Genomic DNA, 24,291 nt, shown 5'->3' on the forward strand with positions numbered 1-24,291 from the left:
AGCTTTAATTCAGTGGGGTGAACAAAACGATTACATAAAAATGTGAGGCAACTAAAGCATTTTATGAACACAATCCCTTCTTCATTTCAGGGGCTCACAAGTAATTGGACAATTGACTCTTTGGCTATTTCATGGGCAGGTGTGGTCAAGTCCGTCGTTATGTCCTTATCAATTAAACAGATAAAAGGCCTGGAGTTGATTTGCGGTGTGGTGCTTGCATGTGGAAGATTTTGCTGTGAACAGACAACATGCGGTCAAAGGAGCTCTCCATGCAGGTGACAGAAGCCATCCTTAAGCTGCGAAAACAGAAAAAACCCATCGGAGAAATTACTACAATATTACGAGTGGCAAAATCTACAGTTTGGTCCATCCTGAGAAAGAAAGCAAGCACTGGTGAACTCAGCAACGCAAAAAGACCTGGACGTCCACAGAAGACAACAGTGGTGGATGATCGCAGAATCATTTCCATGGTGAAGAGAAACCCCTTCACAACAGCCAAGCAAGTGGACAACACTCTCCAGGGGGTTGGCGGGCGTATCGATATCCAAGTCTACCATAAAGAGAAGACTGCGTGAAAGGAAATCCAGAGGGTGCACTGCAAGGACTCAAGAACAGAAAGGCTAGATTGGACTTTGCTAAAGAACATCTAAAAAAGCCAACACAGTTCTGGAAAAACATTCTTTGGACAGATGAAACCAAGATCAACCTCTATGAGAATGATGGCAAGAAAAAAGGATGGAGAAGGCGTGGAACAGCTCATTATCCAAAGCATACCACATCATCTGTAAAACACGGTGGAGGGAGACAGTGTGATGGCTGCCAGTGGCACTGGGACATTCGTGTTTATTGATGATGTGACACAGGACATGAATTCTGAGGTGTTCAGAGACATACTGTCTGCTCAAATCCAGCTAAATACAGCAGTCACATTGATTCATGATACAGATGGACAATGACCCAAAACATACAGCCAAAGCAACCCAGGAGTTTATTAAAGCAAAGAAGTGGACAATTCTTGAATGGCCAAGTCAGCCACCTGATCTTAACCCAACTGAGCAGGCATTTCACTTGTTGAAGACTAAACTTCAGACAGAAAGGCCCACAAACAAACAGCAACTGAAAGTAAAGGCCTGGCAGAGCATTAAAAGGAGGAAACCCAACATCTGGTGACGTCCAGGAGTTCAAGACTTCAGGCTGTCATTACCAGCAAAGGGTTTTCAACCAAGTATTAGAAATGAACATTTGATTTCCAGTTATTTCATTTGTCCAATTACTTTTGAGCCCCTGAAATGAAGGGATTGTGTTCACAAAATGCTTTAGTTGCCTCACATTTTTATGTAATCGTTTTGTTCACCCCACTGAATTAAAGCTGAAAGTCTGCACTTCAACTGCATCGGAGTTGTTTCATTTCCAATTCATTGTGGTGATGTACAGAACCAAAATGAGAAAAAAGTTGTCAGTCCAAATATTTATGGACCTAACTGTATTTAGATTTGTGGCGCTACAATATAAGGGTTATTTAGGGTTGGGTGAGGGGGGTGCATATGTAAGGGATTGTATTCTTTTTTTATTTTATGTAATATATTCGGTACTATTCAATAAGGGCGCGCACAAAAAGGCGACCTCAATTGGCGCAGCGAATAAAGGCAAACGCAACAAAATTATTACAGAAAATTTATTAGATAAACGCAATGATTGAACGTATAAAAAGGCGAAAGCAAGAATATTAAAACATCCAATTAATTAATGCATGAACTTGTAACGAACTATTTCTAAAGCTCTCTATATTTCGTTGTTTTCTGCTCTTACTCTACAATGCCACGTAGATATTTTATTATTTATTATCATCTACGAACGCCTTAATTCGCCGCGCTCAGTTGAGGTCGCCCTTTTTGTGCGCGCCCTTATTTTTGTTTTTTATTTCGTCTTCTACGACTTCAGCCATTCAGCAATTATAGGTTAAGGGTCTTGCTCAAGGGCCCAGCAGAGTAGGATCTCTTTTTGGCAGTGACGGGGATTCGAACCGGCAACCTTCTGGATACCAGCACAGATCCTTAGCCTCAGAGCCACCAATTCATTCTTTATGTGATGATAGATATTGACTATTAGTTTTTTGTGGGCTATAAATGCACCGCAATTAAGGGACTGAACCGTGTGGAATAAGGGGTATACAGTACGGGCAATTTATTGGGGTGTGATGTTGGCCTCTCCTTTTATCATCTGCTGTCTCCTTGGACAGATTAGCGGTAGCAATCGTCTCGTGTCCGCGTGCGGGACGAATTGTTTCAAGCGGAGTTCAATTTCAGTCGCCATTGCCAGGCCTGTTGAATCAAGAGATCACTTAAACAGAACCTGTAGATAAGTCAGATGGATGTGAAAAGGCACTATATGCAATAATTGTCCCAAGGGGAAAGTTTAGCTTTTTTACAGAAGCTCAATAACATTTATTTCTGGAGCACATTTTGTAGCTCAAAGTGCCTTACAAAAAGACCAAGAAAAAGTTACATAATAAGAAAAACAACCCAGGAAAGGCTATAAATTTTTAAAAAAATACACAAAAAAGAAAAAGTATTGTCGCGAGCGTGTGCTAAGTCACTTCTGGTGTTTACGGGATTCAAACCAACAACCTTCCGATTGCCTGCGCAGATCTCTTCCCTTTGAGCCTCCACTCCACTCCACTCCACTCCACTGGCCTGATCATAAATAAACGTATTCCGTACATGAACTGCCCAACAACTCTCCCTCCAGTCTTCCTTTACAACTGGCCACTGAAAATGCTTCATTAAATAAGGAATACGAACAGCAGCCTACAGCTCAGTTCTTCTGCGACAAACGCCATCACACTTGTCGCACGCGCGGCGCTCCTTCCTATTTGTCTTGTTCTTTTCAAGTCTCCGCCCCTTTTGTTTGAGAACCTTGCCAAAGCTCATCAAAGGAGGCGACCTCCTGTCACTCAAACCTCTAGACACGCCCCCACACAAAGAGTTTGCTAGCCGGATTCAGAACGTTATTGGAATAATAAAATGTTGCATACAATATTATACAAAACATTTCAAATGTATATAACAATCTAAAAAATACATTCAAATATTGAAATAGAATAAAGGAAACAAACAAAAAAGATATCAACCATAATATTCTTATAAGGATAGAAGTCATTGCGTGACAGATCGGACAACTGTATGCAACTTTTTAACTGTGCGGCTCTTCATTAACTCAAAAGATTTTACAAATGCTAAACATTTTAGTAAGGAAACGTTTAAAAAGACAACATCTGGTGCATTCACCCTTATGAATGTTAAATTTCCTAAATAGTAAAAACCTCATCACAAATGAAGTTGTATAATGAATACAACTTCATTATAGTGTAGTGTCGGCACTGAACGCCACAACGGCTGGATTCCTTGCCCTTTATGTGGCTCGCTATCCTTAAAATGACCGCACTAGTTGGAGAAGCCTGTGTCACAGTGTGCGACTGTGCGGAGCTGCCATTTTTTCATAGGCGCCCCTGCTATTGATGAAGTAATGCCAGCTTATTCTTCTGGTGCCTCATCCCTGGCTGCTGTAACTTGTTCAGTGCCGTTGCAATAAATTTGTTCTCATAAAAGAAAATATCTTTTAATTCGAAAAAACAAAAAATTAACCCAATTTCTGGACAATTCAAGTAGATATTTCTATCCTTTGACATAATAAAAAAAGTGTTGAATGCCTTCCGGTTGTGAATTCAAAAACGTGCAGTCCATATCTTTGACAGAGTGATGGGTCGTTCTTGAACGATTCGAACGAATCTTTAATGTGACTCGGGAAGAACGAGTCGTCTCGTGGGAGTGATTCATTCAGTCGCGCATGCGCATTTGCGCAACTTTCGATAGTTTTTTCGAGTCGTTCGTTCATCACGTGACAGCCCCATAAGCTTAACCAACTCAGTCTGAGCCGGAAAGAGAATTGATTAGTTCATTCCTCGAGTCTTTCGAGTCGTTCGTTCTTTTGTCACGTGACCACTTACCGGCTCAGTAGTAGCGAATCATAGACTAAAGACCCAGGTAAACAATGAATTAATATTTTCTGTTTCTTATAGCATTATAGTTTTGTCTTGTTTGTAGTGTGATCAACATTTGTGTAAGCAGTAGATGTGTTAGGGAGGTAACAGGTAACATTTTAATTATATTTTGCTAAAATGAACGAAATGACTCGAAAAAAGATTCGTTCATTTTGCTGAACGAGACTCAGAGGTCCGAGTCGGTAAAATGATCCGAACTTCCCATCACAGATTCTCTGTGGTCCACTTTCCTGCCACTCAAACATCGAGCCACGCCTTTCTCAAGGACGTCGCTGATAGGATGCGCACGCCTCTCTTATCTCTTGAACAGCTCGCTGACAGGCGGCGCGCCCCTTTCCTGCCATTCAAACAGAAAGCCACGCCCCACACCGCCTAGAACTCGCAGACAGAAGACGTTCCAGCTACCTGCCACTCAAATCCTAACTCCGTCCATCCAAAGACTTCTTACACGACTGTCTCCACTCTTCGCTTGCCGCACAGTTCTTATTAATTCAAATATTATTTTACTTAAGTAGCGCCTTGAGCCTTCACAAATCTTCAAAGGATTTGCACAGTTAAAATACAACTTCGAGAAAGGCTTTGCGCCCTCCCTCAAAAGCCGGTGCCTGTCTGAAGATCCTGTGTCTGGCGACTGCATTATTTCAAACAGATATTCATCTTTGACGTGAAGGCGACTTTACGTTATGCACATTTCAAAGCACATACCCAAGCACCGCGAACTTTAGCCATTTTTAAAACGGAACAGCAAAAAGCCGACTGTCTGACAGCTACAGCATCCAAAGCGGAACCGTCTAGTTTGGCTCCGAGTTCCCGGAGGGTCACTTTTAAGTGTCGCGCTTTGTTGCCATGGACAGCCGCTTTTCTTCTTTGGCGTCTCGGTGAGCTCGGCGACGTCCCGCTGACCACAAGCTCTTGGACGAGGAGGCGTCACTTCGTGTGTCACATCGTTAAAGAGACGAATGAGATGGGCACTGAGGGCACCGCGGATCTTCGGACATCGGAAGCAGTCGCCTTCTCGCGCGAAGAAGCAGCTCCGCTGGATTAACGAGCCGCCGTCTTAATCCGAGGGAAGAAGGGTGGACGCCGAAGAGACCTCGGCGAAGAATCCAACGCTGCGGTCTTCTGTACCTTCTGTGGTCAGTTTCTATAGCGCCGGGCAGATCAGGCGACAGTAAAGAGCCGAGGTCACGTGGTCTGCGACCCTTACTATGGACTCGTCGCCTGTCACCGCTGCCACCACTCTCGGCCCCGTCGCTGTAATGAAGGACATTGGCCCAGCCTCAGCCCTGAGATGGCCTGGAAGCCACGACGGCCCCCCTCGTGAAGATGACTGCTAGGCCCCCCTTGGCAGAGAAGGCCCTCTCGGAGGGCTATGGCCGCCTCCGCTACCAGGACACCTCCCTGCTCGTGTGGCAGCAGCAGCAGCAGCAGCTGGAGCGGGCCGCCCCCAAGACCTACTTGAGCCGCAGTCGGAGCGCCTGGTACGGGCAGTATGGCAACCAGGAGGTGCTGGTCAGAGACCGGACCAAAGCCAACCTGAAGGACGCCGGCCAGTCCAGGATCTGCACCCTGATGTGACAGGACAAGCTGGGCCAGGCTGTGTGGGGACACAGCAGTGTGACAAACAAGCAACTTTAAGCCACCCACGTGGGGTCTAAAAAGTGGTGGGCATTCACAGTCTAACCCAACTGTCAGGACCACCCTGCCATTAGTGGGCACATGTAGACCCCCAGCAGGACCAGACAGGGACTTCAAGTGGCACACGCCTTTCATCACCAGCTGTTATGACATTAACAGCACAAGAGAGAAATCAGGCAGTTACAGGACAAGGAGAAAAGTGCCACGGGCAGAAATGGCAGTGTGAGAACACGCTCGAGAGTGGTGGCACTGCAGAGCAAACATGGAGTGTGATGTGGAAAGGTCATCACTGTGACTCGCATCTGAGGGTCCCAGGTGTCAGCGGAGCACAATGGGGACTGTGTGGTGTGTCCACGGGGCACCACAGACATCACGGGGTCCGAGTGGGTGAGCTGGACTCCTCTACATGTCACTTGTGATTTGGGGGTCTCTGCTTGACTGACTTGCTTATTTCTATTAATCAGATGATTCGTTGAACTCTGCTTCTCATTTGTAGGCACTGATCACATGACCCTTTCTTTTTTTATAGTCGCCATGATGTACAAATCAGTCGTTTTATCGGCTCTCAGTATTAAAAGCTTCAAGCGCCACGAAGTCTGACTCAGCCGTCCATTTGACTTGAACCCGTGTTTTCAGTTTATGAGGTGGGATGGGCACAAGGCAGGAGTCAAGTCTGGATGGTATGCCTGGGGGCCAACTTGAAGCTACCAACTGAAGTGCCCTGCCTGTCTTGGGCACTGAGAAACACATCAATTGTATGGAGGTGGATGGCACAGTTGGCACCTAAGTTGGTAATTGAGTTGTGAGCTGACAACATGAGGATAATAAAAACATCCCATTTCTTTGTAGCGGCTCACATCGGGTTGGGGGTGGGCAGGGTGCCAGTCCGTCCTGACAGCAGTGGGCTAAGGATGGGCACCAACCCCAGAAAGGGTGCCAGTCCATTACAATACATCAATTGGACTAATTGTTTTTCCAACAGAGGACAATGGTGGTGGGTCACCAGTTTAACAGAGAATGGAATCAGGGTCCAGGACTGGTAAGACCACCACACTGCCTGCAATCAGCTGCAATGCTGGCCACTGATCTTGTTAACCACTGATATGCCAATAGCACTGCAGTCATGGGGTGGCTGCACTTCTTGACCTGATAGGTGGGTAGATAAAAGGGTGGCATATAATAGGTAAATATGAAAGGCACTATATAAGATATTTGTAGGTTGCTTTGGATAAAAGCATCTGTTTAGCACATAAATGTGGATATGTAAGGCACTATATAACAGGTAGCCACATAAGGCACAATATAACAGCCACGTAAGGCACTATATAACAGGTAGCCATGTAAGGCACAATATAGCAGGTAGCCACGTAAGGCACTATATAACAGGTAGCCACGTAAGGCACTATATAACAGGTAGCCATGCAAGGCGCTATATCGGTGCTTCTCAGCGCTCAGTCCTGGTGACTCCCTGTGGCGGCGGCTGCTGCAGGTTTTTGTCCCGCCATCGCTGCTCTTACTTGGACTTCTGCCTTCATTGTGCAGGTCCTCATCTCTCAGTTTTTATGTTTTTTTGGATCACACACTGGTTCTGCTACATTTGTACTGAATTGACTGGGAATTTCTACGTGTTAAATGGGTCAGAATTCACGTTTTTTCCCTTTTTATTTATTTTTCTTTTCAGTGTTCTGGTCATTTAATAAACACACAAGTGGCCAACAGTGCAGTTGCTACTCTTTAGGCCGACGTCTGCTCTGCGCTTCATTAACCGACAGGCGGCGCTCAAATACAAGAAAAAAAACGTGAACTTAAAAAAAGAAGAAAACAAACATTTAAGGACAGAAAAAATAAAAATACAGCAATGTCCTCAAACTGCAGATCTGCCACGGCCGCACTTTACCAATGCGAAATAAAAGGAAATGACTGGTCAAGAAATTAAAGAATAAATTCAGTTGAAGGTGAAGATGGCGGACCATCAGAGGAATCTGGTGGGATGAAGACGGAGGACCAGCACAGTACAGAAGAGAGAGAGACACGCATGTGAAAGGCACTATATAATAGATATGAAGTCACCTGCGAGTCCTTAAGGAGGCCAGTGAGTGCAGATATAAAGCCTTGACATATATTAATGAAGTCACTGCGCACTGGCGAGATTCTGATGGACTGGAAAATGTCAAATATCATCCCATTATATAAAAAGGCTGACAGGGCAGATCAGAGCAACTAGAGGCCAGTAAGCTTAACGGGCATCACAGGAAAATTAATGGAAGGAATTATTAAAAGATGAGCAACACCTGGAATTAGTAGGAAAAGTCAGCATGGGGTCAGAAGAGGGAGGTCGTGTTTTACTAACAGGCTGGAATTCTGTGAGGAACAACAAGAGGATACGACCAGAGTGGAGCAGATGAGATTATAGATCTGGACTTTTAGAAAACATTTGATAAGGTGCCACATGAGAGGGTGGGCATCAGACTAAGAGAAGTGGGAGTTCAGGGTGTGTGGTGTGTAGATGGGTGCAGAATTGGCACAGACACAGGAAGCAGAGGGTGATGGGGTGAGGAACATCATCAGAACTGGCCGATGTTAAGAGTGGTGACCAGCAGGGGGCAGTGCGGGGGCTGCTGCTATTTTTAATATCTATAAATGATTTAGATAGGAATATAAGGAACAAGCTGGTGATGTTTGCAGATGATACCAAGAGAGGTGGATTAGCAGATAATTTGGAATCCGTTACATCATCACAGAAGGACTTGGACATCAGACAGGCTTGGGCAGATTTGTGGACGATGAAATTTAATGTCAGTAAATGTAAAGAATTACAGATAGGAAGTAAAAATGTGAGGTGTGAATACACAATGTAAGGTCTGAACATTGAGAGTCCACCTTATGAGGAGGAGTTACAGTGGACTCTAAGCTATCAACTTCCCGACAGCCATTAAGAAGGCTAACAGACTGTCAGGTTATATAGCACCTTGACGTGTGGAGTACAAGTCCCAGGAGGGTCTGCTCAGGTCTTTATAACACACTGGTGAGGCCTCATTTGGAGTCCTGGGTGTGTAGTTTGGGTCTCCATAAGGACATAACAGAATTAGAGAAGGTCCAGAGGAGAGTGACTGGGCTGATTATGGGGGGCTACAGGGGGTGAGTGATGAGGGAAGATGAAAAGAGCTGAGCCTGAAGGAGATGAAGAGGAGACCTGACTGAAGAGTTTAAAATGGTGAAGGGAATTAGTGACGGTGACTTTAAAATGAGTTCATCAAGAACACGGGGACACAGCTGGTAAATTTCACACAAACATTAAGAAGTTTTTCTTCACATAGAGAACAACAGACAATTGGAATAAGCGACCAAGTAGTGTGGTGGACAGTAAGACTTGAGGGACTTTCACAACTCAACTCGATGTTATTTTAGAAGAAATAAGTGGAGAGGACTGGTGAGCTTTGTTGGGTTGAATGGCCTGTCCTCGTCCAGAGTGCTCTAATGTTCAGCACTACTGTACATAACACACAGATAGGCACATATGAAAGGCACTATATACGACAGTAAATCAAAAAGTCAAGGTAAGTTGAAAATCACAAGGTAACTGCCACTGATGGAGGCTGCCGCAGTACCACAAAGGTTTGCAAAGGCTCATGGGTCATCCGAACACGTGTAGTGTGGCGCTCTGCCGCTCATCTGGTCAGAGCAGAGGTCAGATGAAGATGGACACTCCTCTGCAGGGTTGCACACCGTCATCACATCACTTTGGGCAGAAGGACTGAAAGCTGCTGCCTTCAGATCAGAGTCAGGATGCGAGTGAAGCTCCCAGCATCAGTGATTCCACCCTGCAGGTGGCTGACGTGTTTGCCTTCGTGAGCTCAGTGGTCTCCACCAACCCAGCCCTCCACCCCGAATTCAGCAAGTATATTTTGAAAGCCACCGGTGCTGCTGCCTTTGCTAAGCCGTCCATAACTCTCGATCATTGTGAAATGTAACGCATGGGCACGCGCCTGCCGACCCCGACTCCTTCCAGAATTATGGCCTCCAAAAACCATACCTCCATGTACAGAGCCTGTGTGCTAAGCACCTTCATCTACGGTCCATCTGCACACACCAAGACCACCACCTTAACACCCTCCACCTCTGCTGTCTGTGCCACATCCTGGGCATCTCTCAGAAAGAGTGATGTCCCAAAATGGATGTCCTGAAGCAGGCCATCATACCAAGTGTGTTTGCCCTCCTCATTTAGTGACGATTACAATGGCGTGGTCACATTTATCGTATCCACCAAGACCTCCTGTATGGAGAGCTTGCTGCAGGTTCTCAGCTGGTTGGATGCCTGGCACTGTGGTAGAAGGTTCTCTGTAATTGCAACTTGCAGTTGATTGGCATCAGCATGGATACCTGGGAAGAAATGGTGGCTGATCAGGGGGGCCTGGTGACTTGCTGTACAGACAGGCACCGCCACAGCAGAGGAGAAAAGACCCCCGAAAAAGGGCAGAGAGGAGGAAATTTGGAGCGGTGGGCACTCAGTCACAACCATTACCCTTTGTGAGCAGTGCCCACACCAAGGACTGGGACGGTTAGCCATAGCCAGTGCTGCTCCAAAACCAGCTGAGACCTCAATGGGGCATGTCCTTCATCAACCTTGACATATAGAGCTAAGAGAGAAATATGAAAGGCACTATATAATAGATGAACAGAAATATATGAAATAAAACATAAGAGAGTCTTGAAAGACACAATACAGTTATAAATGACACTACTAGATAGATAGAGACAGAAAGATAGATGTGAAAGGCACTATATAAGATAGATAGATAGATAGATGAAAGGCACTATAAGATAGATAGATAGATAGATGAAAGGCACTATAAGATAGATAGATAGATAGATAGATGTGAAAGGCACTATATAAGATAGATAGATAGATAGATGAAAAGCACAATAAGATAGATAGATGTTAAAGGCACTATATAAGATAGATAGATAGATAGATGAAAGGCACTATATAAGATAGATAGATAGATGAAAGGCACTATATGATAGATAGATAGATAGATAGATAGATAGATGAAAGGCACTATAAGATAGATAGATGTGAAAGGCACTATATAAGATAGATAGATATAGATAGATAGATAGATGTGAAAGGCACTATATAAGATAGATAGATAGATAGATGAAAGGCACTATATGATAGATAGATAGATGAAAGGCACTATAAGATAGATAGATGTGAAAGGCACTATATAAGATAGATAGATATAGATAGATAGATGTGAAAGGCACTATATAAGATAGATAAATAGATAGATAGGTGAAAAGCACAGTAAGATAGTAAGATAGATAGATGAAAGGCACTATATGATAGATATATTTTATATTATATATATATATATATATATATATAAATAAATTATGTGAAAGGCACTACATAATAAGTACATAGATGGACGGCCTTCTATTCTGTTTATCTGCATTTCTTATTCCTCATTGCTCCATTCCATTTTTTCTAGCCGAGTGCTCATTGGTTGTCAGCTGTCACCTGCACAGAGCCCCGCCCCCTATGACCACACTGCACCTTCGAGTATCACGTTGTCAGTTTGTTTTTACGGCTTATCGAGTGGAGACGGATGGACTGATGTCTCCATTTCAAATGAAATCTACAGCACAATCAGCCGTGCACACAGTGAAGGGTCCGACTTACTCTCTGAATCAACTGTACATTTCAGAAAAATGTTGGGTGTTATTCTGGGGATTTCTTTATCCTTTCAATTACTGGTTAGATTTTTGGCGATACTTTGAATGATGAAGTGGATGAACACTAGTCTTATTTTTCATAACTCATTTTGAATTTACTGAAGGGCACTGTGTAGAATAGTGTCCATGACCAAACCAAGATGGTCTCCTCCAGATGTTATAATGTGCTGCCGTCTTTTATTTCTCATTGCAATACAAAGCTCAGACGTCAGCAGTGGAGGTTACCAGCTGGCTGCCCTCCATGTTGTCTGCTTAAGTGCAGTAGGGAACAAGCAAGTCCACCACAATTCCACCCTTGGCCTCGGAAGCTGGAGTTGCCCCCTTTAACAGATATGACTTCTTTTTGCTGTTTTACTGTCTGCCATCAACTCTGTGACATTTCAGACGGCTCCTCCTCCCATCAGAATTTCTTCAGTTCCATGATGTTTGTGGCTTTTCTTCCATGTCCTGCCCGTTTCAATTGTGCTGAAATGTCCCTTTGAGAACAGATGGCCTCACATTCTCCTCCAGCGCACTTTTGATAGGATTCAGAATTCACAGTTGACTTGATAACTGCAAGCTGCCTAAAGCAACAGCAAACCAGAAGATGTCCACCACCAGGCTTCACAGCTGGCATGAGGCTCTTCTCCTGCAATGCATACAACATGTCTACTGTTTCTGTGGCCAAACATCATTCCAGAAGTCCTGGTCTTCTGCTTTCCTCTTGGCACATATCCCATGTAGATCTAATTTGTACCACCTCTTTCAAATGGCAGACTTACTTGTGCACTTTGACATCAACGGTGGCAAGAGTAACCTGGAGCTCCTGTGAGGAAATTCTGGGCTTCTCTGAGACTTTGAGAGCATCTCGTCTTCTGCTCTTGGTGCAGAACTTGCTGGGATGACCTGTACTGGATAAAGATGATCTTCAAGACAGAAGAATGGTTGATATCTAATTGTTTGGAGATTTAGACTCATAGGCATCTGGAACTTCTTACTGAAGGTCATCTTTCAATCTCAGCTCGGGAATGATATGCACTTCAGTAACAAACTAAATGTCTGAGGTTGAAATAAGAGGACGGGGTCAGACAAGATCCTCTCTAATGATGTTCTAAACATTTTGCAGCACAGTCCAATTTGAGGTATTTCTGGAAAATGGCGGAGTGGATGAACTTCTTCCGTATGTGGAATGTACGAGGGGGAGTCGAGCTAAAGTTAGAAAATGGGATTCATCAGAAAATGTAATGAACCTTCACAAAACTGATGCTGTCATTTCTCAATGTCGTCTCCACCCTTTTCTCAATGCACTTGTGCCATCTGCCTGGCAGTGCCAGGACTCCAGCAGAATAAAAGGTTTTGTCTCGTCCTCGCCACCACTCGTGCACCCGTGTTATTATGCCGAGGGGCACTCCAGTCACTAGTGTGAGTTACTGTGACTCACTGGAGACCAACGTGAAGCCTGCTAGTCGATCCAAGCGACGGAGGGGAACAGCTCTCTCAAGGGGTCCTTCTGCTGCCCACACGCTGCTAAGAACATCAAGGCTCGTCTGGAGAAACTCAAGTTGGGAGGTCTGGCCACATCCTCCTTGATTGTGTGATTTCCACCTTTTTGGGCCGCTAACAGAGGAACATCTGGGTGGTCGTCGATTCAAGACAGATGACGATGTGAAGAGAGTGGTGCACGAGTGGCTGGCCAATCCTTTTATTGTGCTGGAATCCGGGCACTGCTGGGCAGGTGGAGCAGGTGCATTGAGAAAAGGGTGGAGACGACACCGAGAAACGACAGGGTCAGGTATGTGGAGGTTCGTTCCATTTTCTAACTGTAGCTCAACTCCCCCCTCGTATATTTACCATCGCTTTACCTCCTTAACGTGGCATTTTATTCCAAAACAACACGTAAAAAGCGTTACATTTTTTTTGGCATGAAAAATGACATTGTTATTAAATCTCAAAAGTATAATAATGATACAAATAATAATACGAATGATGAGCAAAAATAAAAAGATGAACTGAGGAATAACAACAGTAATAACAGTACTGATGATGCCAACACAGAATATAATCTCAAAGTGAGCCGTTTGTGCGGTAAATCTAAACACACGGTGAAAGACACCATCCAGCGTCACAGTCGGGACAATACATCGCATTGTTTCTTTTCAGATTTTTGAACAGCACACTGCACAGGTACGTTTTTTGGCTGTTGCTGGTATATAATCGATAAAATGTCTACAAATAAGGTGCTCTGGATTGATCCGCGATGCACTGGGTTGACGGCGTCTCTTTAGCGGTAGTGTGGACGGAGAATGTGCGTCAGTGCTGGCCTGGACTCAGTTTCTCCAGCTTTTTGTTTGAATAAGACAAACACGTTCCAAATGCACTGTTCCATCAGATGACGACATATCTATTTGTGGTACTAGGGGGCTGCGCCCCCCTGCTTGCTTTGCTCGCCAACCCCCCGGCCCACGCTACATGCCAGCCACTTTGCGTCACTGCTGCTCAAGGTGGGGCTGAACGCACCCCAAAGAGATGCAGTTGCTCCTCCAAAGCCCCCTCTTAAATTGGTGATACAATGAGAAACAAATCTTTGCTCGATCAGCTGCTGGCTCGCTGCTCCTGCTGTGCCCCGTGATCTTCATCTCGTGCGGCACTTTAAAAGCCTGTACAGCAGCTGTCCTTTTGTCTCACTGCCTTGTCTCTCTCTTCCCCCCCAGACATCCTCAAACGCTATCCGTTCTCTTTTCACTGTTCCGTCCTCCCCCCCCCCCCCCAAGTAATATTTTCCGTTTGTTTGCGCGAATGCGATCTTTCCTATCCTTTTTTTGAGACTTTCGAATTTATCTCTAACCTGCTCTGCCTGCGTTTTTTAATTCTTTACGACGTTCTGCTTTGTCTTTTTCCAGCCCCGGCTTTTCTTTTTTGCATTCTTTTCTCTCCAACGCTTTAGTGTCTCTTTTCGACGTGCTGCTCTTTTTTCTTTGCCTAGTCATTGACGTGTCATCTAGAACAGGGGTCGCCAAGTCCGGTCCTGGAGGACCACCGCAGCTGCAGGTTTTCATTCTAACCCTTTTTTTTTTAATGAGCGCCCTGTTTGTGCTGCTAATGAACTTGTGAATTCGTTTTAATTGAATTGCTCTTGAAGACTCAGACCTCTTAAATTGTTTCTTTTTCCTTAATTAGCAGCCAAACAATAATGAGGTACAAAATGAGCCGAAACAACTGGTGTCCATCACACAATATCTGAAAACAAAGAAAGGTGAAGTTCTCAGGAATGTCGAGATTTGCTCCCCTGAATTTCTTCATCGTTCCTCTGCTTCATTTCTTTCCTTAAATGGCACCCAAACAGAAATGAAATGTGAAGTGAGGGAGCCATCAGAAGACCAACTAAGTCAGGGCCTCAAACTCCAACCATTTGCTGAATTAGACGCCAATTCTTGTCGTTAAATAAACCCGTACTTTAATTCTGTGGCTTATCGATGCTCTCGTGTTGCATTAGCAGACATGTCCGAAATTGTGGATTTTCTCTTTCAAAGAGCTCTATTAAATATTTTTTGTGGACCTGAGCAGATCAACCTTCATCGTTCTTTATTTTCAGATATTGTGTGATGGACACCAGTTGTTGGGGCTCATTTTCTATCTCTTTATTGTTTGGCTGCTAATTAAGGAAAAGGAAACAATTAAAGGGTCTGAATTTTCAAGAGCGAGTCAATTAAAATGAGTTCAAAAGAAGTGAATTAGCAGCAAAAACGGGTCACTCATTAAGGGTTAGAATGAAAACCTGCAGCCGTTGGGGACCTCCAGGACCGGAGTTGGTGACCCCTGATTTGGAGAGCTGAGAGCACAGGAAGTGTGTCTGCCAAAAGCATTCCAACAACTGAGAGGTTAGATGACCGTTTGAAAATGGTTGTTAAGTAGGGTGTGACTTGACCATCTCGCAGGACGTGAAAGTGTCTCTTTGTCTCTCTTCAAAAGATTACGTCTCGTCACCGAAAAAAAAGTCTCATCTCGTCCCACAATATATTTTAATACTAGAGAGATTTCTTTTGTTGCCTCCGCCTAATTCCTGATCAGCACGAACTGCGCCGCCCGTCGTGCGGTTGTAGTCGACCACAGAACAAGGCTTCGTACCTTGCTGGTTGCTTTTCGCCTGTACTGTGACGGTAGCTGCATTACGGACAGAAAACAAACATCTTTCTTGCCTTTCCATTTCAGCACAAGCACTTCACCCTTTTGCCCAGCGACTAGCGCACCTCACTGTCATTTAGCTCTGTCACTGTCTTCAGGACGCACTGTTCCATACGTGTCAGTCTTTCTTTGCAGCGAGATGTCAAATAGCTCTGGCAAAGTATAAAAATACTTCAATCACCCTTGATCAGCAGGGCATCTATCAAAGTTGGCACCGATGACGTAGTGACGCCGTACTGACTGTATTTCAGATCAAACGTTGTCCTTTTCCCTGCGTGTACAGAACCGAATTCCGAATGTATCCTGTTTTAGAATCACAAAGCTCGTAAAGCTTTATGCCAAATCTTACACTTTTTGACGCGATGTCCATGAAAGTCTGCCCTTATAAGCCATAAGACTTTCATCGATGCTGACATTGTGGTCCGGAACGTAAACGCTCTGAAATTTTGCTACAATGGCCTGGTAGATCTCCCAAATTTTCTTCAGTTTGGGTACTAGATAGATATTCTCATCAAAATCTTCACTGTTGGTAAAGTGCCGACATTTCATAATCAGTGAAAACAAACACTCAGACATCGTTTCTCCAAAGAACGGCAGCACTTTTATAGCCTGAGTGATCCTCGGTTCTAATGCTTATGTAACTAATGCTTTTAGACGGCCGAGTAACACTCAGGGCTAACATTAAGGAGGCTAAATTACACAATGGACTGCAAATGTAAATGTGACATGGTGTTTGTTATTTCACCTTCATCTAAAGATATTACTTAAATGAAAATCAAATCTTCCTGTGTCCACATATCTTAAAAAAACGAAAAAAAAAAAACATCTCATGGGGTGTACTTACTTTTTCACATGACTGAAAATTCTTTGTGTGGTGGTCTGTCAAATGAGTGATATGGAGCTGATAAAAGATTTTGTAGATCTTTATGTGTAACGTTAAAGAGTCAGGAAGCTGGACAAGCCGGTTTTCCACCCCCAGAGGTTCACTGACGAGGACAGCACCATCTGGGCCAGGGTTTACGACTTCTTCATTGTATCCTTTCTTGCTTGTTTATTACACTCAGACTGCAAAGTAGTAGCTGAGCTGGGAAGGGTGTCAGCAGTTTAGACCTGTCAGTAGCATCATGTGAGCGCCAAATATCAGAGAGGTGACCAGACTGGACTTCACGTTTCATAAACCCACTCCTCAAGAAGAAAAGTTGGAGAGGCCAAGTACAGATTTACGACTTTAGAGGAGAAGCAGGTTTTGCATCCTTCTCCCTTCTAGAAAGCACTCGGAAGCAATGCTTGGGTTGGGCAGGGTTGGGCATGAAATGCGATTCTACGCAAGCAGACTTGGACCACTGTCAAGTCGTGCCGAAAAACGATCAGATTAACTAAATGAGTTGCCTGCACCCACTGGTTCAGTATTCATGATAGGAATGGTATAAGATGGTCTTTCTCTCCAGCGGACCATGAAGAGAAGACCACCTCTCTCTCGCTCTCTCGCCACTTCTTCATGATGAAATCCACACTCTCTCAGCAGCCATACTGAGACTGGCATGTGGCCTGTTTTCATACTCCATTCAAAAGCCACGTGGAAGCAAAAAGCAATCTGAACAGAACACAAGACTGAAAGCCGCCTATGAACACAAGATGAACTGCTACTTAGGCCATATTGGGATTTTTTTGCCACACTCGTTTTATTTAGTTTTTTTAATAATTTGGTATATTACCTATAATATATAATGAAGTAGCAAAATACCTGCGCTTCGCAGCGGAGAAGTAGTGTGTTAAAGAGGTTATAAAAAAGTAAAGGAAACATTTTAAAAATAACATAACATGATTGTCAATGTAATTGTGTTGTCATTGTTATAAGTGTTGCTGTCATATATATATATATATATATATATATATATACATTTATATATATACACACATACACACATATATATATATATACATATACACATGTGTATGTGTATATATGTGTATATATATATGTGTATATATGTGTATATATATATGTGTATGTGTGTGTATATATATATATATATATAAAACACACACATATACACATATTATATATATATATATATATATATATATATATATAAAACACACACATATACACATATTATATATATATATATACATATACATATACACACATACATGCACTTACAATAACATAGAAATCAATATAAACAACATTAACATCATTATCATATGAGAATATAAAGTAATATATAAGAAGCACATTTCATATAAATATAAATTATTAAACAGTAAAATCTTCTTCTATAATTTGCTACCATGGCTATTCGTTTGTCTGTCCAGGATTTTAAATCACCTGTAGCTCACAAACCATTTCACCTATTGACTTGAAATCTGGTACACATATAGTACGTCACGTCTACTATCCGCTTTATGGGTGATGATTGTATTACTCTTTTTATCTTTATTTTATTTTATTGTAGATTCAACTTCTATCTGCGCACACCAGGGCGGCCGTGGGCGGATGCGTATGGTGTATTCACTCCATGTTATCGTGCATTGCGCTGTCACTGGTATTTTGATAAAAGAATTTGAACAACATATAAGAAGCGTATAAATTATTAAACAGTAAAACATTAACATTTAAGAAGTAAAGTTACATTGAGTACTACTGCAGTGCCTTCGGGTATACCTCATTTTTTGTTTGCCCATTACATGCTTAAATGTATACATTTTTTGGTGTACCTACCCGAGAACACGCGACATATAACCGACCGTGGGAGAAGCATGGATTTTAAACACGCGTTGAGTTCATCTGCTGGTCTCCCTCGTGGAATAACTGGTAATGTTTGACTAAAATCTACAGCGAGTAAAACGACATTACCTCCTATTTTTTTTTTTTACGATCTCTGAGATCTTGCTTTTTTCGGTTCAAGGCTTCATAAGCTCTTTTATGTTCCATTGTGTACTTATCCCAAACCATCATCTTTGAATGTTGCAAGACTTTCGGCTTGTATGTAGATCGGGGTAATTACATTCATTGCATTCCTAGTCTGAATCACAATCTGATTGTATGGGTGATTACCTGGCAGGTAACGCTTATGCTTGGTCATCAAGTCGTCTAACATCCGCCACGTGCCCTCTTTTAATTGCGAGAAGCAGATATATATAGCCAAATTTTCGCGCTTCGTTGCGGCGAAGTACTGCTTTTAATTTTTTATTAAGAAGAAAACCTTTTTAAACGGATCGAAAATATACCAATAACAATTTGTTAAGGATCTGTTTTTTTGTGAACCTCCCTTTTCACAGCTATCGCGCTACGGCGTGTGTTTCGTTTATTTGACAGTATGTAGATCATGGTAATTACATTCACGGCATTCGTTTTCTGAATCACAATCTGATTGTATGGGTGGTTACCTGCCAGGTTACGCTTGTGGTTGGTCAGGAAGTTGCCTTACGTCCGCCACGTGCCCTCTTTCTGTTCCCAGAAGTAGATCATAGAATGGTTTTAATAGTTTACTTTCAAATAATGCAAAGAGTATGCGACATGTGTTTCTCCCTAATTCTGGGCTCATCAGGCATACACACTCACTGCATCCCCTCTCGGGAATCGAATCTCGAACGTCAGTGCCAGAGGTGAAGCCCCTAACGTTGCACTACGGCGTGTGGTTCGTTTATACCTCGTGTCTTCTCATTAAAGTTTTATCTCGCGAATATGTTATTGCCTTCCACAGCGGGAGCGTTTCTATAAACTTAATTTAAACTTACGTTTTACACCGTGCTTTGTTTCCCTTATGAAGATGCTTGTATGCTTCACTCGCTCACTTCGTATTGTTTCGCTCCCTTCTCAATTGTTTAATGAATTTTTTGTTCTTCGCTGTTTGCGGCTCTTCCTTCATTTCTCCCTACTACATTCACAGTCTTTTCACGTGATTACATGAGAGGCGTGATGACGTGACACTCAACTCCGCCTCCCACGGCCATCGAGCTGCCGTCCATTACAGTATATTGTCAAAAAAGATGTTCCAGTTATGACCATTATGTGTTGAATTTCGAAATGAAACCTGCCTAACTTTTGTAAGTAAGCTGTAAGGAATGAGCCTGCCAAATTTCAGCCTTCTACCTACATGGGAAGTTGGAGAATTAGTGATGAGTCAGTCAGTGAGGGCTTTGCCTTTAATTAGTATAGATTTAATGTGTAGCTCCTTCCCCTGCCTGTTCTTTCACTCTGTGTAACTGCCAGGGGTTATAGGGGTAAAGGAGGGAAGGGGAGATGAAGTGCTCAAGTACAGTAGCTGACCACGGAGTGTTAAGTGTAGTGGGTAGAGACTTTTTGGTAAAGTGTACATAATAAAACGTATAAAAGTGTAAAATAGGGACACACAGGACCCTATAGGACAAACCAGTCTGTCACATAGCACTCAGGCCAACTGCACTGCAGCGGTCTGGAATGTGACTGCGTGTGTCCGTGTGCAATAAAATTCACTACTGAAGTGGCAAGACTTTTACTCGTGTGGTCTGCTTTATTGACACGATTTAGCATTTCACTGATGGGACCGAATTGTTTGCTTTACTTCTTTACTTTATTGCTGTGTGTGTATTGTATAATACAGAGTGAGGAGTCAGCTACTCCACTGACTGGACTGGAAAGAGCAGACACAGACAGACACAGCAACACATCCCCAGTGCCAAGAGTGAGCAAGGAATGGGATTCAATTCTGAGGGCGTCGCACTTAAGAGAGGTAAAGATATTATATTGTGAATGTGACCATAGTAAAATCGTCATTGTGTCCATTGCCATCTCCAGTGAGCCAGAAGGACCAGCAGCATCCATGAACTAGCTAAATACAGTTAGGTCCATAAATATTTGGACAGAGGCCACTTTTTTCTCATTTTGGTTCTGTACATCACCACAATGAATTGTAAATGAAACAACTCCGATGCAGTTGAAGTGCAGACTTTCAGCTTTAATTCAGTGGGGTGAACAAAATGATTACATAAAAATGTGAGGCAACTAAAGCATTTTATGAACACAATCCCTTCATTTCAGGGGCTCAAAAGTAATTGGACAAATGAAATAACTGGAAATCAAATGTTCATTTCTAATACTTGGTTGAAAACCCTTAGCTGGCAATGACAGCCTGAAGTCTTGAACTCCTGGACATCACCAGATGTTGGGTTTCCTCCTTTTTAATGCTCTGCCAGGCCTTTACTTTCAGTTGTTGTTTATTTGTGGGCCTCTCTGTCTGAAGTTTAGTCTTCAACAAGTGAAATGCCTGCTCAGTTGGGTGAAGATCAGGTGACTGACTTGGCCATTCAAGAATTGTCCACTTCTTTACTTTAATAAACTCCTGGGTTGCTTTGGCTGTATGTTTTGGGTCATTGTCCATCTGTATCATGAATCAATGTGACTGCTGTGTTTAGCTGGATTTGAGCAGACAGTATGTCTCTGAACACCTCAGAATTCATTCGGCTGCTTCTGTCCTGTGTCACATCATCAATAAACACGAGTGTCCCAGTGCCACTGGCAGCCATCACACTGCCTCCCTCCACCGTGTTTTACAGGTGATGTGCTATGCTTTGGATAATGAGCTGTTCCACGCCTTCTCCATTCTTTTTTCTTGCCATCATTCTGGTAGAGGTTGATCTTGGTTTCATCTGTCCAAAGAATGTTTTTCTAGAACTGTGTTGGCTTTTTCAGATGTTCTTTAGCAAAGTCCAAACTAGCCTTTCTATTCTTGAGGCTTACGAGTGGCTTGCACCTTGCAGTGCACCCTCTGGATTTACTTTCACGCAGTCTTCTCTTTATGGTAGACTTGGATATCGATACGCCCGCCTACCCCCTGGAGAGTGTTGTTCACCTGGTTGGCTGTTGTGAAGGGGTTTCTCTTCACCATGGAAATGATTCTGCGATCATCCACCACTGTTGTGTTCTGTGGACGTCCAGGTCTTTTTGCGTTGCTGAGTTCACCAGTGCTTGCTTTCTTTCTCAGGATGGACCAAACTGTAGATTTTGCCACTTGTAATATTGTAGTAATTTCTCCGATGGGTTTTTTCTGTTTTCGCAGCTTAAGGATGGCTTCTGTCACCTGCATGGAGAGCTCTTTTGACCGCATGTTGTCTGTTCACAGCAAACTCTTCCACATGCAAGCACCACACCTCAAATCAACTCCAGGCCTTTTATCTGTTTAATTGATAAGGACATGCCCATGAAATAGCCAAAGAGTCAATTGTCCAATTACTTTTGAGCCTCTGAAATGAAGGGATTGTGTTCACAAAATGCTTTAGTGGCCTCACATTTTTATGCCATCGTTTTGTTCTCCCCACTGAATTAAAGCTGAAAGTCTGCACTTCAACTGCATCTGAGTTGTTTCATTTAAAATTCATTGTGGTGATGTACAGAACCAAAATGAGAAAAACATGGTCTCTGTCCAAATATTTATGGACCTAACTGTACACACAGTGCATTGTAAAAGATGCAGTATTGAAAATAAAAGTTAGTTTAAAGGAATCTGTACAAGATGTTTCTCTCTTAATGCTCATCTTCAGTGAGAGCTAGTTTTTTTTTTAGATTTGGTAAAAATGTCTTTCACTTACCTGCCTGGCGGAGTCCTCTCCTCCTTCAACGGGCTTGCTGCTGTCGGCTCAGTTGGTGGGCAGTGTTTCATCCTTCACGTTAGCGTCTTCTGCTCCCTTTATGCTGTAAAAAGATGGGAAGCCACTGAAACTGCACATGCAAAAATGGTGAAACTGGGAAACGGGGCGAGCCATCACAGTGCAGGGGGTGGTAGAAGTTTTAATTTAGTGCTTCTTGGATTTTGTTTCGATTACCCTTTGTTTGGAGGTTTACGTGTAATCCACGGGGATGTGTGAAATGGAGTTGAAGTTATTTCTTGTGTTGTAGTGCAGTGATCTGTAAAGGAGTGGATTCCCCCTTTTTTCAGAGTGGAATGGATCCGTCACCTTACTGCAAGCGGAGCGGAAGTAGTTAAAAAAAGTCTCCCATTTCACTAGTTCAGGGCTGTTGGTAATGGGTGTCCCTAATGTACAAATTACAACAGTTTTTCCCATTTTTTTTTTTGTTGCTATTGGCTGTTTAAGAGGGCCAATGCAACCTTGTGAAGCCAGGGCACCACCTAGTGTTTGGGAGGGCTTCAGCACTGCTTTGAGTTGGTGTTTAATCCAATAATATCCACTTGCAGAACCACAGCATCATATATCACCACAGTTGTAGGCCCGGAAGTGACGTCACCACCGTTTCAGGACTGACTTTGTAAAATTACTTTTGGAAGGTTTCAACAGGACTCGGAAAAGCCCGGAAAGTAACGTCAGGTCAAGGACCCGTTCAAAAATTAAGTGATAAAAATGAGAAGGAAAAACAGTACAGTACATCAAACCAAATAATAACCAATTTAGAATGAACATTTAAGCCAATCTAATATTTTTAAACATGTATGTGAAGAACATGTACGCCATCTGTCTAAATTGGTTTAGAACAATATTGCACATATGCATTGTACATTTTAAAAAAAATTATTCACTTTTATTAACGTTTTACTAAACTCTAACGTGGTGTAAACATTGTATTATATTGTATATTTCATTTCATGAATGTAAACAAAAAACTATATTCAATTAACACAAATCTTAATGATTTTAATTTTATCGACATGTTAAATGGTTCCCACAGACCCGAACACAACATAAATGTTAATAGTGTATTTCACAGAAGTGATCCGTATTGTGTAGTTTGATGTATGACACGTCGTGATGGCAGAAACCCTCCAAACTTCACAATGATGCGTATTAATTGGATTGATGTACTGTTTTTCCTTCTCGTTTTTATCGCTTCATTTTTGAACGGGTCCTTGACCTGACGTTACTTTCCGGGCTTTTCCGAGTCCTGCTGTAACCTTCCAAAAGTAATTTTACGAAGTCAGTCCTGAAATGGCAGTGACGTCACTTCCGGGTCTGTAACTGCGGTGACGTATGGTGCTGTGGCTCTGCAAGTGGATGTTACTCGTTTTATCAGCTGCTACAGAGTCACATGATCAATTATCAGAAATGTATATATATATTTTTTCTTTTCCTTAATTGGGAGCATTGAACTTTTTGCTTTTACAGAGTCCTTGCTATTTAACTGTAAATACTGAAAGTTTTATTTATACATTTACTGAATTTTTCCTCGTTCCCAGAAACGACTTAATTTTTTTTTTTTTTTTTACATCTTCTTGCCTTCTCCAATCTCACGGCAGATTCTCAGACACTTTGAATTTTGTTGCAGCAGCACAGTTAGCAATTTCTTTCACCACTTTAATGACTTTTAATTTAAAACCAGCTTCATATTTCCTTCTGATTGAATGCACCATCGTTGATAAGGGATGCTCTTATGACAAAGGTGTATGAGGGTGTGAGATACAAAACACAAAAACAGTGCAAACGTCGCTTCGGAATAGTTCAGGTATTACCGTGTGGTCACGTAGGCACAATACATAGAAAAAAAAAAAGGCCGTGTGCTCCATGGTTACTCTCCTGATTGGCTGTTAGCATATCGTAATCTTTTGGACCAATAGCGTGAGTTTTCTGCATTTGACTTATACGACTAGCATTATAAAATACTGGAAATTAAACGGTAAAATCAAGTGCTGACTAATCCATGGACAAACTTAAATGCGAGTATATACGGTACTAATTGCAAGTATTTTCAATAATCAAGA

General features: G+C 42.7%; 1 protein-coding gene across 1 annotated transcript; it reads left to right on the forward strand.

Moving 5' to 3' along the window:
- Positions 1-4,711: 4,711 nt before the first annotated feature.
- LOC114657105 (putative uncharacterized protein BRD3OS) lies at positions 4,712-6,287 on the forward strand. The gene has a single exon (XM_028808873.2). It carries the CDS (start codon positions 5,387-5,389, stop codon positions 5,636-5,638), a length of 252 nt encoding a protein of 83 aa, XP_028664706.1. The 5' UTR covers positions 4,712-5,386; the 3' UTR covers positions 5,639-6,287.
- Positions 6,288-24,291: the final 18,004 nt, after the last annotated feature.

Source organism: Erpetoichthys calabaricus, chromosome 9, assembly GCF_900747795.2.
Source record: "Erpetoichthys calabaricus chromosome 9, fErpCal1.3, whole genome shotgun sequence".
NCBI classification, from domain to species: Eukaryota; Metazoa; Chordata; class Cladistia; order Polypteriformes; family Polypteridae; genus Erpetoichthys; species Erpetoichthys calabaricus.

Bases quoted from the DNA above. Each gene is read 5' to 3' on its own strand.
- LOC114657105 (XM_028808873.2), top strand. From the start codon at position 5,387: ATGACTGCTAGGCCCCCCTTGGCAGAGAAGGCCCTCTCGGAGGGCTAT.